Below are 19,680 nucleotides of genomic sequence, written 5' to 3' on the forward strand. Positions count from 1 at the left end.
CAGGGGTATAATCTTTCCACCATGTCTCCTTTACCATCAGATGGGAGCACTCCCCCCCCCCCCCCCAGGTCTAACTGCCATTCTGGACCAGAATGAAGAAGACGGGGCCAGGAAGACATCTTTCCACCATGTTTCCTGTATCAATTTAATGATATAATAATACTATACTATACAGTGTTCCCTCACTACTTCGCGGTTCACTTTTTGCGGATTCGCTGTTTCACGGTTTTTCAATAAACTCTAAAAGACTTATAAATCATAAAAAATTACAATTTACAGCCTGAGGAAGGAGAAGCCAAAGGGAGAGAAAAGGAGCCCAAGCGGTAACGGGAGGAGAAGGAGGCGATTTATTAACACACGATTGATTGATAAAGACTTAAAATAGTGTATAACTACTAAAATAATATATAAATATTAAAAGAAATATAGTATCCCTACTTCACAGATTTTCACTTATTGCGAGTGGTCCTGGAACCTAACCCCAGCGATAAGTGAGGGAAAACTGTACTAATAATATATTGTATATACATGTAATATTAATAATATTATGATGTAATACAATGTAATAATAATTATAATTCACTATTATAATTTATTTATATTGCATGCAATATTACTAATAATATTGCAATATAGTCGTATAATATAATGTGTGTGTGTATATATATATATATATATATATATATATATATATACACATACACTTGTAAACCGCCCTGAGTCCCCTTCGGGGTGAGAAGGGCAGGATATAAATGTCGCAAATAAATAAATAATAAATATAAGGCTTTTTAAAAAATTACTATTAGAGACATTTTAATGGTTTAGAACCGAAGAAGAGCTCTGCTAGATCAGATCAAAGGTCTGATCTAACATCAGCTTCCCAAAATAGTCAACCAAATGTGTTTATTTCTCACCAAGTAGGATGTTATTTTCATGTTTTTATGTCCCTGCTCTTGTTATACTGAAACATTATTTTATATATAACCAAGATCCCTTTGCAATGTAAATGTAAACATTAAATTTTAAAAAGTAGGATTAGAAAGTATGTTGCTTTTCATTTGCAGAGATAGCATGTAGCAATTATGCCTAGCAGATAGCTTTGTCCTCTCCTAATTCCTCTGTTTTCTTTTTTAAATTCATCTGATTTGACAATACATAATACAATGTTCTGTCATACCCTTCCTTGTGCAACACCTCATAGGGAATTTCTTACTCACTTTGCTCATTGTGATTGCTCCTTTCAGGACTTTGCCCAACTTGCCAAATCCTTTTTGAGATGTTGGGAGTGTACTTCAAGTATGGCCATTATATAAATCAAAAAAATCTTAGAGCTGGATGGGATATCTTTTAGTCAACTGGTTTGCCAAGGGACCATATCCTAAATCAGTTTTGGTCTGTGAGCCACCAGCTTTTAGCTCACAAGATGTTTCTGGGAAAAAAGTAAATATGAAACGGATATGGTCCCAGTCTGTTCGTCAAGCACTGTAGTTTGAAAAAAAAGCTCCAAAACAATAACAGCTTATATCTCTCACTTCTGAGATGACAGATGCTCATCTAGACTTACACCAGAATTTTTTAATTTACCAAATTAGTTGTGATAAATTGGTTAGATGTAGTTCTGTACTGCCGTAGTCCAGCTTTTGTTTGGATTTGTGATGAGATCTCCAAATTGGGTCAGGGAAGGATCAGAAGACCCAGTCTCACTTATCCAACATTCTGGATTATCCAACGCATTTTTGTAGTCAATGTTTTCAATACATGGTGATATTTTGGTGCTAAATTTGTAAATATAGTAATTACTACATAGCATTACTACGTATTGAACTACTTTTTCTGTCAAATTTGTTGTATAACATGATGTTTTGGTGCTTAATTTGTAAAATCATAACCTAATTTGATGTTTAATAGGCTTTTCCTTAATCCCTCCTTATTATCTAACATATTCGCTTATCCAACGTTCTGCCGGCCCGTTTATGTTGGATAAGTGAGACTCTACTGTACTAGTTTTTTAAGGTATTTTTTTTCTTTGGTGCAGTTGTCCCATTATACATTTCTGAATACGTGGGACATTGCTTGGGTTGGTTTTGCAGTCTCTTAACACACAAAAAGGATACTTTTCAGTTAAACTTTTTCCTCTAATAACACATTAATTACTTGGGCCTGCAGAAACAGAACTAGTTTGGGAGGGAAAGTAATGACATTGGAGTATAAAGATCTTAATACTAATGGCAGTTGAAAAGAAGGACCCTTAGAAGGTAATCATGAAATACTAATAAGTTTAAAGTCAAGACTGTATTTCAAATTTTAAGACAGGAAATAAACACCTTCTGCCTAATAGATCTAAGATTTGAGGAACACCAGTACAGTTCATAGTTCATAGTCAGCTACAAAGAAACAAATGAAGTCAAGAGGACAAATAGAGATCAGAGCATTTGCTCCACTCAGGAAACTGTCTTGAGTGACAGCTCTGAGGGTTGCCATGTCTCCTGCATATATTTTTGGGGCGGGGGATAGCAGCTGTTGCCCTTTCTCTCCTGCTGCTTGCCCTGCTATCAGACTGGCTTAAGCAGCTGTGCTCAGCAGCAGGGGGACATGACGCAAAATGGATTGGGAGGGAAGGACGAAAGCTAGGGGTTGACAGCAGTGGAGGAGGGCATTTCTGAATTATGATGGGGTGGTGTCGTTTGTTTTAACAAGATGATTACAGATGAGGCAACCCTTAATTCATTATTTTCCAAGGATAGCATCTTTCAGCAGAAGAGGGAGGAAAAAATCTTATGCTTAAACAGTGACAACAAATGATACTAAATCCAATCTTCATAATGATGACAAATCTATTAAAGGTGCCACAAGATTTCCATTATTATTCTTAATTTTGTATGCTGTTTTACCTTCTGTTTTCTGACATAGTGGCATTGACACAATTACTATATGTCAACACACAACTGAGAGTTTTCATTGGGTGGAACCCCGAGATTTGCAGAGACACCCATGTTATCCCAGCAACAACAACCCAGGAGAGACTATTTTGTTCTGAGATACCTTTAAATTGAATGGGGAATCATGTGGAATGATGTGTGTGCCTTGCTAGAGCAATGAACAGTAATGCTGCCACATTTTGTTGCAAGTCCTTTTATAAAATTGTTTAGTTCAAGTGAAAGGGGGTTACTAATGTATCCTCACATGCTCATGGTGTAACTAACATCTGGAGAATCATCTCCTAATGGGAACTTCCTTTACTGAGATTCAGATAGAAGAAATATCAGCTATTAAATGAAAATGAGCCAGAAGGTGCATGGACTTTTATTGACCATGTGGGAATTAACTGGAGGCCCTCCTTGATTAATCACCTTTTTTTTAAAAGAAAAAAAGATATGCATATAAATAACCATGCCTGTAGGCTGTTTTGCCGCTTTCTTGGGTCTCATGTGATAAAATAATGACAACTTCCCTAGCAGTCTTTTGGATAAGTGCATGGGAGCAAATCCTGCTGAACATATTAGCAACTATTGGTAGGGATGATTATTTTTTAAAATCTTAACTCATTTTTAACTTAACTCATGCTTAAAAGTTCAAATTCAAACCCTAGCATATTCAGCTATGTTGGTGTAGATAATGTAATTTCTGGTTTTCTTTCAAGAAGGAAAGAAATGGAAGAAAACTATACTGATAGAGGATTTTTTGTCTTTGATATCTGTCCTTTTGAGCTTTCAAAGCATGTAAGATCTATTAAAACATTAATTTTTACAACATGTATAGGACAGTTCAGTCATTCTGTTCCCCATAGCATTGCAGACAAATACCAAAGCTATGCATTAAACTTTGAATTATTAAATTCATAATCTGATTATTCCCTGAACTAACATACTTTTCTAGTCTAACTTCTGATTTGGAAAATGGCATATAGATCTTGCAATAGTGGGAATAATTTGCAGTTCCCCATAATTGGCGTTTAAAGAAAAGACAGCAATAAAAACACTTTTGTGCTGCTCACTAGTCAGCCTTGATGATGGAAATGATGAAGAAAATATTTCTCTCCAGTCCTCTAAGATTGGCTGGGGAATTGGTTCATCCCACTGCATGATTTAGCCCTTACCAATTAATCAGAGACTGATATCATGCTGAATGTCCTAAACAGGACATCTGTGTCATTGAATTAGAACCTTTTTCTGTGAAGATTGTGTGTTAGTCGCTGTGTACCAATCCCTACACATAAAGCAAATGCACACACAGGTGTTCTGTAATGAATGGAAGCTACTCCTGGATACTCTCTGACACATCTTCAAATAATGGGACATACCTGCAGTAAGTCTGTTTGCATCTCCTTTGAATAGCTATCTAATCCAGAGCCCAAAGATGATGGGGCTCCCATAGATGATACATTCCTGTTCAAAAGCCCCATGCATTACCTCCATTTTTTTTCTGATTCATCTTTTCAAACAGAAATACCAGAGATGAGACACCTCAACTTGTGAGCACTCCAGCTCACAGCCTGTGCCATCATTGTCTGACCAGATTTGACAAGTAGTTGAGACTGCCCACCAGCATGTACGGGTCAATCTTTTTATATAAATCGACCAAGTTTATTGAGCTCCTGCACTCTATGCATGTCACTTTGGAAGAATTGCTTGTTTTTGTTTTGTTTTGGGGTTTTTTGCTTCATTATCAGGCACTGGTTAGCTTTTCTTTCTCCTCTATTAAGTGTTATTTGTCAGTTGTATTGTAGCAGCTGCATTGCCTTGGAAAGCCTTCTAGTTTCTTAGGCTCTTTACCGAGAAAAAAATTCTGAAATGGTGCTATCTGTAAACACATATATTTTAAACTATATATGCCTTAGCAAAACTTACAGGGTTTTTTTGTTGTATAGTACCACTGATAGTGCTATATAAATAAATAATGATGATGATAATGATGATGAAGATGAAGAATAACTAGGTTTTCCTCTGAGTATACATATTCAAAAAAGCACAGATAACATTTTACATGTCTCCTGCTCTCCTTTCTCATCAACAATAGTCCTGAATCAGGCACATGGATGCAAACTCTGTTGCTTGGAAATTGCTGAAGGCAACCAGGGTTCTCCTGACACTTTTCCAAGCTAGATGAAAATATTGTTCAGCTTCCACCAATACCAAGGACAGCATTTGCCCCTTTCTTGAAAGTCAAGTCCCATGCCAAGTTGTTACAAGATGTTTGTGGCTGCACACCCTCCCATTCCTCCTATCAGCTGTCTTAAAATAGGAACTACAGGAAAATGAAGCAAAGCAAAAAAGTTTTTTTTTTTCCTGTGTGTGGTTATTTGCAGAAAAGCTGCTGCAACCAGTTTTGAAAATTCAACCAATGTTAAAACTAGAATCCTCTTCGATCTTAGCTCCTTATTCTTGGTAATTTTTAACTTGAACTCTGCCTTGGAAAGTCCCAGGTGGGTTTTTAAAATAAAATTGGAAAGACACAATTTCAGATCCTTCTTGAGAAACGATTTCTAGCATATGCTGACTTTGCAAAACGAAGCTGTGCCGCTCAGAAAATTGACGATGAGACAGAAACTGAGAGCAGTTATTACTAACAGCTATGGATAGAAATGTTGAACCCATCATACTTAGAACGGTAAGTCACCCATTGTTTTAGCTGGTGAAAGAACTATGTACACATCTATTCAGAAGTAAGCCCCAATAGGGTTTGCTTTTGGGGGGGAAATGCAAGATATTACAGCGAGAATATGCCACCTTAAATGTGAACCACATTGGATGCAACAGAACTGACCACTGACTAAATTTGCCATGTTGTGGTGCTATGTTTACCTGAGTGAGTCCTTATTGTCAATGAGCTATTGTCTGAGTACCTACTATCTATACACATCTATAGGACTGCAATGAGAGGTTGGGAGAATGCTTTAAGAACAACCAAATTATTCATGACAATAACTTTTAGCAACGAACTGAACTGAGCAGACACCTGTCTTTGTCCTTCTTGAGTGGTCAGAGGGAAGGCTTGTGAAAAAATTCTCTTTGCATGAATGTTAGAGTCTGGAATAAACAGAGTCCCCGTATTTATTCCAGGACAGTATATAGTAACCCTTTGTAGTGCATACTGCAGTAGTTCTGGTGGAGCTGAACTTAGCTGCCTATGTGATTCCAGGCTCAATTTAAAGTGTTGAGGCTTGCATTTAAAGTTATTCGTGGTTTTGGACTTAGCTGCAATATCTCACATCATTCTGGCAGTGACTTCAGAATTCCCAGGGAGGCTCATTTCCAAATACCTCTTGTACACTTTGTATCAGCAATATGGTGTATCTTCACTATTTATCTTAATCACTGGCACCCCATGATGGCATACTCAAGCCTCAGAAATGTGATTGTTTCTAATATTCCAATGTTTTGGATGCCATCTCAAAACATTTTGTTTGCTGAGGAATTTTATGGGTCATTGACTCCCTGACTGTCTCTATGTGGTCCATACAACTTGAATTATCATGTCTGTATCTGAAGGAATTATGGGACTTGTAATTTGATGAGGAATTTAGGGCCCTTCTACATTGCCATATAATCCAGATTATCAAAGCAGATAATCCACATTATGTGCTTTGAACTGGATTATATGAGCCTACACTGCCATATAATCCACTTTAAAACAGATAATCAGGATTTCATATGGCAGTGTAGAAGGGACCTTAGAATTCTTCTGAATCACTAGAGCAGGACTTGGATTAATTCAGCCGCTCAGGTGTTGCTTAACTCTTAACATTCTTCCTCATTGAAAGTGCTGCCTGGGGCTGTGAAGAGTTTCAGTCCAACAGTAACTACACACATCTACCTCTGCATTAGAGCTCTCTAGAAAATAATTATTAGTACCTTCTCGCCAAACTACAAATCCCACAGAGTAGAACACTTACTGTTAAAACATCATCAAATTGCTATAACTCTGTAGCTTAGATAACGTCTGGGATCCTATTGGTGACATGTTGGTGCATCTCATTTGGACACCATTCAATGGAATGTTCACTACATCCTTATGCAATCTCCAAACACACCTACAGCTTTTAAGGCCCAGGACCACTGCCATGACTGTTTATTGACTGTTGGGAGGAATGGAAGGTTATTTGTTAATTTACTTTCAATGTGTTTCAGTGTTTGGATTGGAGTAGTTATCTAATGCTTTTAAAATCTTAGTGCTATATGTATATAGTTATTTAGTTTCCCTTTTGGTGGCCTTTTAATTATCTGCCTTGATATTCTGGGTTATATGGCTGTGTGGAAGGACCCTCGGGGCTCTTCCACACAGCCATATAACCCAGAATATCAAAGCAGAATAACCCACAATATCTGCTTTGAACTGGGTTATCTGAGTCCACACTGCCCTATATCCCAGTTCAAAGTTTGGTGCTAAATTCGCAAATATAGTAATTCCTACATAACATTACCATGTATTGAACTGCTTTTTCTGTTGATTTGTTGTAAAACATGATGTTTTGGTGCTTAATTTGTAAAATCATAATGTAATTTGATGTTTAATAGGCTTTTCCTTAATCCCTCCTTATTTTCCAACATTTTCGCTTATTCAATGCTTTTATTTTTCAGTGATTAGTGTTGGGGGGGGGGGGGGGTGTCACCAAAATTCTGTTCGCCTACACTTGAAAAATACCTAGGGCCTGCCATGACAATACAATACAACACAACACACAGTCCCTGTCAAACCTGCTGTTTTGTAGCTGGTGAAAGACAAACGAGGTCAGATTCCTGGATTTCTGGCAGACATCTCCAGATTGTAGACTACCTCTTCCATTTCTCCCAGTAAACAGTTGTGACTTTACTTACTTTACTTACTTAGGCGATCCCTCGTAGCTCGAGGACGATTGTCTTCCATCTTGGGTGTGTGTTCTTAGGTGGCTGAAGAGACCGATTCTTGACCCGCATATTCTCCCGCAGAGAGGACGTTGGTTTCCAGGTGGAAGGCGGTCCCGGTCGGGGTTAGCTTGACGCTCTTTCCTCTTGGCACGTTTCTCCCTTAAGCCCTCCGTTCGTGCCTCTTCGAACTCCGCAGCACTGCTGGTCACAGCTGACCTCCAATTAGAGCGCTCAAGGGCCAGGGCTTCCCAGTTCTCAGTGTCTATGCCACAGTTTTTAAGGTTGGCTTTGAGCCCATCTTTAAATCTCTTTTCCTGCCCACCAACATTCCGTTTCCCATTCTTGAGTTCGGAGTAGAGTAACTGTTTTGGGAGACGGTGATCGGGCATTCGGACAATGTGGCCAGTCCAGTGGAGTTGATGGCGTAGGAGCATCGCTTCAATGCTGGTGGTCTTTGCTTCCTCAAGCACGCTGACATTTGTCCGCCTGTCTTCCCAAGAGATTTGCAGGATTTTCCTGAGGCAACGCTGATGGAAATGCTCCAGGAGTTTGGTGTGACGTCTGTACACAGTCCACGTTTCGCAGGCGTAGAGTAGGGTTGGGAGGACAATGGCTTTATAAACAAGGACCTTGGTATCTCTACGGATGTCCCAGTCATCAAACACTCTCTACTTCATACGGAAAAATGCTGCACTCGCAGAGCTCAGGTGGTGTTGTATTTCGGTGTCGATGTTGACTTTTGTGGAGAGGTGGCTGCCAAGGTAGTGGAAATTGTCAACGTTTTCTAATGTTACACCATTAAGCTGTATTCTTGGCTTTGCAGAGGGATTAGCTGGTGCCTGTTGGAAGAGCACTTTGGTTTTCTTGATGTTCAGTGAGAGGCCGAGCTTCTCGTATGCTTCTGCGAAGGTGTTTAGAGTGGCTTGTAGGTCTTCTTCTGAATGCGCACAGACTACGTTGTCATCAGCATATTGGAGTTCTATAACAGATGTTGTGGTGACCTTGGTTTTGGCTCTCAGTCTGCTGAGGTTAAATAGCTTGCCATCTGTCCGATAGATGATTTCCACTCTGGTGGGAAGCTTCCCATCAACAAGGTGAAGTATCATAGCGATGAAGATGGAAAATAAGGTGGGGGCAATAACACACCCCTGCTTGACACCTGATTCCACCTTAAATGGGTCACTTTGGGAGCCGTTGCTGTCCAAGACTGTTGCCATCTCTGTGGCTTTGAAAAATCCCTGAGTGTCATGGGTATCTGCAAGGTGTTGGATTTCTTCAGCCTTCTTTGTCCACCAGATGTTCTTGAGTTCTCTGGTCCTTCTTTGGACCTCAGCTTTTGCACTGGCATAGATCTTTTTCTTGGCAGCACAGTTGGTGTCTCTCTGCCATGTTTGGAAGGCTTTCCTTTTGTTATCAATTAGCTGTTGGATCTCTTTGTCATTATCATCAAACCAGTCTTGATGTTTCTTAGTTTGGTATCCAATGGTTTCTTCGCAGGCTGTGATGATGGAGGTCTTCAGTTTGTTCCAATGTTCCTCAACATTTTCGGGGTATTCTGTGGGTAGATGATCCTTGAGTGTTGTTTGGAGAAGAGCTCGTTTGGAGGGCTCCTGAAGGGCTTGGGTGTTCATTTTGCGCCTTGTTTTTCTTCCTTGGAGTCTGCGTTTGGGGACGATCTTGATAGCCATCGTGGATCGGATTAACCTGTGGTCCGTCCAGCAGTCATCAGCACCTGTCATGGCTCTTGTGAGAAGCACATCGTGGCGGTCTCTGGCACGTGTGATAACATAGTCCAAGAGGTGCCAATGCTTTAACCGAGGGTGCTTCCATGATGTCTTGAGCTTGTTTTTCTGGTGGAAGAGCGTGTTGGTGATGACAAGGTTGTGCTCTCTGCATTTGGTGAGAAGCAAGATGCCATTTGAGTTGCTGTTTCCAACCCCGTCTTTTCCTATAATCCCTGGCCACAGGTCAGAGTCCCTTCCAACTCTGGCATTAAGGTCCCCCAGGAGGATGATTTTGTCCTCCTTAGGTATCTCCGATAGGATGGTGTCCAGCTGACAGTAAAATTTTTCCTTGATGTCTTCGTCAGCATCTAGAGTAGGTGCATAGGCGCATATGATGGTTGCCTGTTGGTTTTTGGCAAGGTTAATTCGGAGGGTTGAAAGTCGTTCATTGATGCCAGTGGGTGCTTCAGTCAGGTGCTTCACCAGGTCGTTTCTGATAGCAAAGCCAACTCTGTGTATTCTTCGCTCTTCTTCAGGCAGTCCCTTCCAGAAGAAGGTGTAGCCTCCCTTTAATTCCTTCAGCTGCCCCTCTCCTGCTCTCAGGGTCTCCTGAAGGGCTGCTATGTCGATCTTAAAGCGTCCCAGCTCCCTTGCAATGATAGCAGTCCTGCGTTCAGGGCGCTCGCTGTCAGTGTTATCTAACAATGTCCGTATGTTCCATGTTCCAAAGTTCATTTTTCTTTTTTGGCCGCAGAGTGGTGACCCCTCTGGACGCGGCAGTCCAGTCAGGGTAGGAGAGGCAGACTATGTTTAGGGCACCTTTTCTAGCCCCTTCCCCTTGTGGGGTGAGCAGAGCGGATCCTAAAAAGGGCTGCTCAGTCATGGATACAGCTGCCGGACTACTCAACTGCCTCGGTCCTTGAGGTAGAACGACTGAGTCCATATCCACCGTCCATGTGCCAGTCTGACTAGGGGCTTCCAGATTTCACAGTCCTGCCCCCGTCGCCACTCACTGATCGCCATGGGACTTTTGTAGGTTTGTTTTTATTTTTTGTTGGAAGACGCCTGTGCGTGATTTTTTTTAATGTGTGGAGATCGGTGCACGGCCGGTCAACACATAGTCTTCACAGAGTGAGGTTCCATCAGTGGTGTAGTTAACACAACGAGAGTGGCTTCTCAGTCTGTTGCAGCCTTCTTCCGCCTTCACAGCCGTTGTAACATGTACCATGTTATCCTCCGCTTGCTCCGCCGTTGAGGTCTTTGGGTCTTCGGATTGTGCTTGGTCTGGATCCTCCCCTGCGGCCACTCCTGGGAGTGCATCACTCCAGTGGTTGTGCCCACAGGTTCATCGGAACACGCAAGCCCCCTCACCACGGCAAGGTGACAATCCATCGAGGGGGACAGTTGTGACACTGACCCTAAGAATCATAGAGTTGGAAGACACCCCAAGGGCTATCCAATCTAATCCCCTGCCATAACCTGTGCTCTACTCATGCATACCTGCACAAATTCCATGGTTTTATATTATCCTTAGAATGAAAGACAATAAGGCTAGCTAAATGTGGACATGAGTCTGTTTTTGTATTTTCCCTTACATCATGTTTGTTGATTTCTCTTCTTTCCCAGAGACATCTGGTTGACCTCTGTGGGAAGTGGGAACAGTGTGCTGGACTTGATAGACCTTTGGTCTGATAAAAAAAGGCTCTTTTTTTAGGCTATCCTTACATGGTAGTGTACATTCAGCGGGACTTTCTTCTGCAGAAACATATATAGTTGTGTATAGATTAGTAAAGAAAGGCAAAATGTTAAGTAAGGGCAGCTCTTTGCTGTTCTGATCACGTGGACCCTTATTCTGAAAATTAAATTTGTTCCTGTGCGCTTTCAAGTTGACTCTAAAATATGGTAATCCTAATCTAGAGTCTTCTTGGAAAGATTTGTCCAGTGGTGGTTGGTTATTGCTTTCTTCTGAGACTGAGAGAGTATGACTTGCTCAAGGTGGCCCCATGGATTTCCATGGCTGAGCAGGAATACAAAACCTGGCCTCTCAAAATCCAGTACACAAACCACTTCATCATCCTACTACCAGAGTATATCCTGTGTTTTACACAACTGTGTATTTTTAGCTGGATGACAGATGTTACACATATATTTGGAAGTAAATTCCATTGACTCGGTGTGATAGTATTAAGTATAAAACCATTAAGTGGCAAAAAGTTGACTCCATTAACTTATTCTCTTCCCCCAATAGCCCTGTGCAGTCAGTGCATTGTCTTCATCTTAAATTTTAAAAAATCCCATATTCAGGCAGTCCATTGTTAATTAACCACAGCTTGAAAAGGTTACTTTTTTGGATTATACTTTCTAGAATTTCCAGGCCATTGTGGGGATTTGGGAGGGGTGTATTTGGATTGGGGATTTTGAGAAATGGTGTAAGAAAACATCCAGAGTCCTGCACTAAGCCATTATACTCTCCAGGTTGTGTGTGTGAGGAGCGACTTGAGCAACTGCAAGTATTGGCCGTCTGCAAGTACATTGCCCAGGGGATGCCCAGATGTTTCTGTGGGAGATTTCTCTCATGTCCCCACATGGGAAGCTGGAACTGACAGACAGGTGCTCACCCCGCGCCCCGGATTTGAACCGCTTTTTGGTCAGCAGTCCTGCTAGCACAAGGGTTTAATACATTGCGCCACCGGGGGCTCCAGGTGACTTTGGGTGAGTTCCTTTCTTCCACTGATAACCTATTTTGTAAGCTTGTTATTAGGATACAAACATGGTTTCAAATGTGTCTGAGAGCCCTTCCACACAGCCATATAACTCAGAATATCAAGGCAGAATAACCCACAATATTTGCTTTGAACTGGGTTATCTGAGTCCACACTGCCATATATCCAAGTTCAAAGCAGATAATGTGGGATTTTATTCAGCTGTGTGGAACAGGCCTGAGAAATATATGTAAATCTAGATCTAACACTTGATCTATGCCCAGATCTCAACATTTTTACCATTTAATCAGCTCCTTTTTTTTTAAAAAAACACCAACATTATTTGGGAAAAGCAATGCTTGTTCTTTGCAAACTCATCTTCCAGCCAGCAATTTATTCCCTCTTTCAGTATACTCTATTCCACCATCCTCCCTTTGTATTAATTGTATGCCCCCGTGGCACAGTGGGTAAAACCCTTGTGCTGACAGAACTGCTGACTTGAAGGTTGACTTGCTGTCCTAAAGGTTGCCAGTTTGAATCCAACCCAGGGAGAGCACAGATGAGCTCTGTCTATCAGCTCCAGCTCCATGCCGGGACATGAGAGAAGCCTCCCACAAGGATGGTAAACATCAAAATATCTGGGCAACATCCTTGCAGACAGCCAATTCTCTTGCATCAGAAGTGATTTGCAGTTTCTCAAGTCGCTCCTGGCACAAAAAATTGTATTCCTTTCCAGGGAGCTTTTCTCTAAATATTTTTTATGGCGTGAACCCTGAGGTTTCTCTTAGTTTGCTCTTGTGTCTTATCTTGTACATAGGTAACTGTATTTTGTTTAAAGACCCACTTAAGATGAATGTGCCAAAGACCCATAAATTATCAGAAAGATGGTATCTATAAATAACACCATGTAACACAATTTGAAAAAAAGTCTGTTCCTGATTTGAATGTGTTATTTCCTGTTTAATTGTGCAGTACTTACTTTGAAAATAGTTGTTATCCTTTGGAAACTTCGTTTTTGTGGCTGCCACAGAGTATTGGATTGGTTGAGACTCAATGAGATGTTCATTGAAGAACTATAGCAAAAATGTGCTGTAGGGTGTCCCACAAAAATGTAGTTTTTTGCAGTTTAATAAACTATTTCCATGTTTTATGATAGAACCAATTAGAAAATGATATTTATAACCCCGGGACAAAAATCGTGTCACATTGTGTAATAAGAGAAAGGTCTATTTTACACAAAGGTGGCAGCATCAGGGGAGAGGGGTTGGAGACAAAAGAGAAAAGCAATGCGTAAAATAATCCCAGGAGAATCAACCCAAACCAGAGAATGTTAAAAAGTGATTAAGCAGCCAGGACCAGATGGTCAATTTGAATAGCCAGCCCCCAGTGAAAGTATTTCATTTTCATGGCTCTCTTCTGCTTTGTTCTGTCCAATCCGTCCTCTGTGCCACCCTCACCCTTAAAAAGATGTCATTCCTAAGACTTTGTTCCGGGTAATTTGAGACGGAATCATTGAAGCAAGGCAAAGTAGTTAAAATTCAAAAAGCTAACAATGCTGAGACTTTAAGATAATGAATTAAAATTCAGGGTATTAGGAGTCAAACTGGGAAGTAAAGCATTAACAAGTTTAAAAATTCCCGTAGAAGAATAAGAAAACTCTTTTGCACTGCATTTATTTTATGAGGTTTTATTTTTATTATATGTTATTTTAAAAAAATAATTATCTCTTTCTTTTTCCCATGGCTTTTTATCTGCCCAATCCTCATCTCCCCTTTGATCCTGGGGATGCTAAATATTCATACCCTTATTTGCATGGGGATCCCTACAGGCCAATTGCAACACAGGAGAAAAACGAACTGTGCAATGAAGTTCCTTCCTCTCTCAAATTCACTCTAAAATTACTCCACCGTCTTTGGGCAGCGAATTAGGCGAAAGAGGTTTTGCAAGCAACTTGACACAATACAATTTCTGCTGTTTGGTTGCCTGTCCTGCTTTACTTGAAGGAGGAAAGCCAGATACCTTTTTTGCCAGTGTGCCTTAATGGACCAGGAAAGGCTTTAAGGGAAAGCGGCAAAATGAAAGTGAACGTGAGTAGCAAACCTTGCTTATTACAACTGCATATTGAAGGCTTTGTAGATCTGATTTTACAAATTTATCTACCTGTGTAAAGCTATAGATCATATACAAGATATAACTTTACAAGGAGAAATAGTTTGCATTTGGATTGTTTGTTGTCTTTCTAAGGATATCCTGAAAACACCAGCTCCCATCTGATTTTTGAAAGCTAAGCAGAGACAACTCTGGCTGATACATGGATGAGAGATCACCAACAAATACCGGTGATATAGGCTGCATTTTAGAGGAAGGAACTGAGTATTGTTCGCCCAAGAAGATGCTTTGAAAATTCATTAGGATGTCATAAGTCAACAGGCATGTATATAAATACAGACATACATGTGCACACACTGTATACATTGAACATTTTATTGAACATTGAATAGAATGGGGTTTTTTTTTTGCTAGTCTGAAAGAAGAAGCTACCCAGATAATATTTTTGATGGATGGCCATATCTATTTTTATTATGCAGCAATAACAGTGATAACAGTAGTATAGAAATAATAAAAGCAACCCTAGTCATTCTTGCTTGTTTCTGAGTAGCTATATGTAAAGTTGCACTAAATGTTCCCCAAATAGGTATGACAACTATTTTTTAAGTTAGCTTTTTCATTAATACATTTTAAATCTCATTATATAGGTATTCTGTCATTTTCTACAATTCTATCAAACTATGAAAAAAATAACTATAAAGAAAGGAAAATTATTTTTGGTGTTAGGGAGGCGAGAGATAAAATACAATTTTATTCTCTTGTAAACATATTGCATGCACAACATTTCATACCACTTTTAATCTGATAGTCTTATAGATGAGTTGGAACTGATTATTTATCAGCAAAAGGCTTACTAATTGTGGCAATCACATATATATTGTCCCATGTTTTGCTGGGAGGATGTTAATGGGAGCCAGGGTGGTGTGATTTGGGTGTCGGACTATAATTCTGGAGACCAGGATACAAGTCCCCAATTAGCCATAGAGACCTACTGTGAGATCATAGGGGATTCATACTGTCTCAGTCTTGAAGGAAGGCAAAGGCAAGGTTTCTTTGAAAAACTATTATCAAGAAAATTTTGTAACAGATTTACCTTAGGATTGGCATAAGTAGGAAACAACTTGAAAGCACACAACAACAAATGGTTATTAGTTTCTGAGCAATGCTGTGATTACAATAACGAGGATGTTCTCTTGCACACACTCCATAAAAACCAATTCAGATGGCATTAAAACAATGGCATTTGTTACATGTAATGAAGAAATACTCAAATATAGCTGCTTCAAATCCTATTCTGACCCTCTGTTGTTAGTATCTTACCTGCCCTATGTCTTGCATTTCAACTGATACCTGAAATAAAAAATACAGCATTCCCAAATTATTACATCCAGGATTTTCTAGCTTCACTTTTCAAGCTTCACATTTAAAATGTCACTTTTCTATATTTGGGGATTTCATTTTTCCTGAATGAGGGAACATTGGAATATGTGATACTCCCCGTAGTACAGCAAAAACCAATGTGATTTTCTGATGTGTTGTACCTTGCAGTTGCAGATAGATACTATTGTGACTATTTATTGTTAAGTAAATGATTTTAAAAGAAATGACTGTCCTGAAAAGTACAATTAATTAATTTAAATGAATTAAGCTTGAATTATAGCATTGCAAGAAAGGATTATTTTTTTCAATCAGCTGAGAGCAAGTTAACAAACTTGCTTGAAAGTTAAAAAAACAAACATGACCATCAGTTAACAAAGTAGCTATGTTTCCTGGGGACAACTTCTGTTACAGAACATTTGGGTGCTGCTTCTTTACTAGCAGAACCAGAGGCAGAAATAACACAAAAAGAATAGAAAAATTCCTTCAATACAAAAAATTAAGAGCTATTCAACGTGTTTTTGCAAACTTGTGCTTATGTTTCAGCAAACACGTACCCATCTGAAATGAAATAATCTTGCATAAGTAAAGAAAAAAGTTTCGATCTTTCATTTGAAGGGTTCTTACAAAAAGCATCCAAGGATGTCTTTTTCTTTCACTAGCCTCTACTTTTATTATGAAAATAGATCAAGACTATTTATTTATTTATTTATTTCTCGTGTCAGAAGCAAACCAAGGGAACAAGTTGTAATGGATTTGCAAACATAGAGATTTTTTTAAGAACAAAAACTTGGCATTAATACTAAATGTCTTTTGCCCAGTAGCTGGCCGCTTGGAGTGCCTCTGGTGTTGCTGTTAGAAGGTCCTCCATTGTGCATGTAGCAGGGCTCAGAATGCATTGCAGTAGGTGGTCTGTGGCTTGCTCTTCTCCACAGTTGCATGTTGATGACTCCACTTTGTAGCCCCATTTCTTAAGGTTGGCTCTGCATCTCATGGTGCCAGAGCGCAGTCTGTTCAGCACCTTCCAAGTTACCCAGTCTTCTGTGTGCTAAGGGGGGGAGTCTCTCATCCAGCGTCAGCCACTGAGTAAGGTTCCGGGTTTTAGCCTGCCACTTTTGGACTCTCGCTTACTGAGGTGTTCCTGCAAGTATCTTTGTAGGTCTTAGAAAGCTATTTCTTGATTTAAGGCATTGTGTGCTGGCTGATATCTGAACAGGAGGTGAGCCGGAGATGTCAATGCCTTGGTCCTTTCATTGTTGACTGCTACTTGCCGGTGGATGTCCGGTGGTGCAATGCCAGCAGTATAATTTCTCCAGTGGTGTAGGACGTAGACATCCTGTGATAATGCGACATGTCTCGTTAAGAGCCACATCCACTGTTTTAACGTGGTGAGATGTATTCCACACTGGGCATGCGTATTCAGCAGCAGAGTAGCAAAGGGCAAGGGCAGATGTCTTCCCAGCACATAGAAGGTTTGAAAGGCAGCAGATTACAGGAGCTGTCTTCATAGACCTGTCAGCAGCTTATGACACTGTAAACCATAGCCTTCTCCTGAGAAAAACTTATAATATCACAACGGACTACCACCTTACCCACTTCATAGGAAATCTGCTATGAAACAGGAGCTTTTTTTTTTTGTTGAATTCCAGGGTCAGAGAGCAGATGGCAAAAACAGAAGAACAGCCTCCCTCAGGGGAGTGTGCTTGCTCCATCAATGTTTAACATTTACACAAATGGCCAGCCACTGCCAGAAGGGACAGAGAATTTCATCTATACTGACGATCGTGCCATCACCGCCCAAGCAGGGAGCTCTGTCTGACTTACAAGAAGCACTGCTTTACTATCAAGCAAAAAGTGGGCACTAGAAATAACATCGTATGAAAGCTGACTGGCACAACCTGGGGATCACAACCTGACACAGTGAAGAAGACTCAAGACTATGAAATCCTGGGAATTGTAGTTCAGTGAGGCACATCACTCTTTAACAGAAAAGGCTACAGGCTTTGTAAAATTATAGCTCAATGATTCCCTAGCATTGAGGCATGGCAGTTAAAATTGGATCACCTGCAATACTTCTGCAATGTAGACGCACGCTGAGATGTGTCTGCATATTTCAGTTCAAATTAAATTGTTTGGTACAGATTCTATGTTTTGGTTTAGTGGAGTTATCATAAGTAAGAATTCAGAACCATTGAGTACTGTGGTTGCCCCATACCTGCTATTCTTTTCCTTTTATTTGAAATCCCTTAAAATCAGTGTGCCAGTCTGCCATAATATCGTTGAAATAAATTAACATAGTTTAGGAGGCTATTTCAAAAGAATTTATCTGGGAGTATTAGTCCTATCTCAGCAAGGACTCAATGGATGATTATTTGTTCAAGGTGAACAACTTCAATAGTCATAGTTCTGTCAGTTTTGGAGGAGTAACCCTGTTACACCAAAAACAACAAAGAGTTTTCTGTTATCTTCATGAGTGAAAATATTTACAATAGTAGATTACAGCTCCCACATTGTCAGATACAGACGTCATCTTTGATGACTAGAACCAATTATTAACTCAAAAATGTATTGACACAAAGATATAAAATATAGACATGTGAGGAATCAACTCCAGCATTTTTTCTCAGTTGAAATGCTTTGGAGTGGCTATGGGCTGATGCAGTCTATGCTTTGGGATTTTTTCGTATGCAGACTGATGTGGACAGATGTGAAAAGTCTACATTTGAAAGATACGAATAGAAATTTTCAAATGCACACACAATATAAATGCATGGTTTAATCAGTTGGCCCCCAAGCCAAACTTTGGACATGCCTGGTTTAATCAATGGAGAAATGTACACAAGGAGCGTATACAATTTAAACATGTGCACAAACAGTGCTCTTTTGAGAAGAATGAGCAAACCTGTGGATGGAGTTCATCCCATAAACATTTATGTCATTGTCTATGGTTTCTAAAGTAATAATCTGTACCAGAATCTCATTGGACTTGAGTTCTGTTAATATCTTGACCCAAAGTAGTTCCAGGTGATGGACTCCTAGATAATATTCAAAAGGCATAATGAAACTATTCAGTTTTGTGTCCACTTTGTTGGATTTTATTGTGAAAGAAAAAAAATGAGGGGGGATATGAATGGATTATAAAGGACCGGGCAATTGCCTTTCTTGGAAGCATATGCTGTCACTTATGTAATGGCATAAACTTTCTGTACAACTTGCAGCTGTATTGTGTTTTGCTGTGAGATGTAAAGTATATTTATGTGTGCACATGCAAGACGCAGACTGCAGCCAGGAAATCAGAAGACATTTATTTTTTGGGAGGAGAGCAATAACAAATCTTGAAAGTAGTGAAGAATACAGACATTACACTGGCAACGAAGGTCCACATAATTAAAGCAATGGTACTCCCCATAGTAACCTATGGATGCAAGAGCTGGACCATAAGGAAAGTTGAGTAAAGGAAGATAGACGCTTTTAAACTGTGGTGTTGGAGGAAAATTCTGAGAATCCCTGGGACCTACAGAAGATCATACTCCAGAAAATAAAACCCAACTGCTCACTGGGGGAAGGATATTAGAGGCAAAGATGTAGTACTTTGGCCACATAATGAGAAGGCTGACAGGGAGCTCTGGTGTGGGCTGATCCATGAGGTCATGAAGAGTCAGTAGTGACTGAACAAATAAACAACAAAAATTCTAAATAACTATACCTTGAAAAACCAGCATGCTATAATGGTCTGAGTGTTGGACAAGGACACTGGGACAATCAGGGTTCAAATCCCTGCTCAGCTATAGGTTACCCACTGGATAACCTTGTGCAAATCACATACCCTCAGTCCCAGAAAACTCCATGATAATTTTGGACAAACCAGAGCAAAATCCCTTTCATTCAATTCTGATAAGAAAATCCCATGTTAGGGTCATCTTA

The 19,680-nt window shown here is 39.9% G+C and overlaps 1 protein-coding gene across 2 annotated transcripts in view; it reads left to right on the forward strand.

Moving 5' to 3' along the window:
• The first annotated feature begins 5,321 nt into the window (after positions 1-5,321).
• Positions 5,322-19,680, forward strand: part of cass4 (Cas scaffold protein family member 4) — a 51,068-nt gene continuing 36,709 nt past the window's right edge. The window contains exons 1-3 of one of the 2 annotated variants that reach the window (XM_062978955.1): positions 5,323-5,607; positions 12,044-12,280; positions 14,099-14,357. In XM_062978955.1, coding sequence (XP_062835025.1) covers positions 14,346-14,357 — 12 coding nt within the window. In that variant the 5' untranslated portion in view covers positions 5,323-5,607; positions 12,044-12,280; positions 14,099-14,345. Of the gene's footprint in view, positions 5,608-12,043; positions 12,281-14,098; positions 14,358-19,680 lie in introns of both variants that reach the window. The other variant, XM_062978954.1, reaches the window with a different exon arrangement.

This window comes from Anolis carolinensis, chromosome 4 (genome assembly GCF_035594765.1).
Source record: "Anolis carolinensis isolate JA03-04 chromosome 4, rAnoCar3.1.pri, whole genome shotgun sequence".
Lineage (NCBI taxonomy): Eukaryota > Metazoa > Chordata > Lepidosauria > Squamata > Dactyloidae > Anolis > Anolis carolinensis.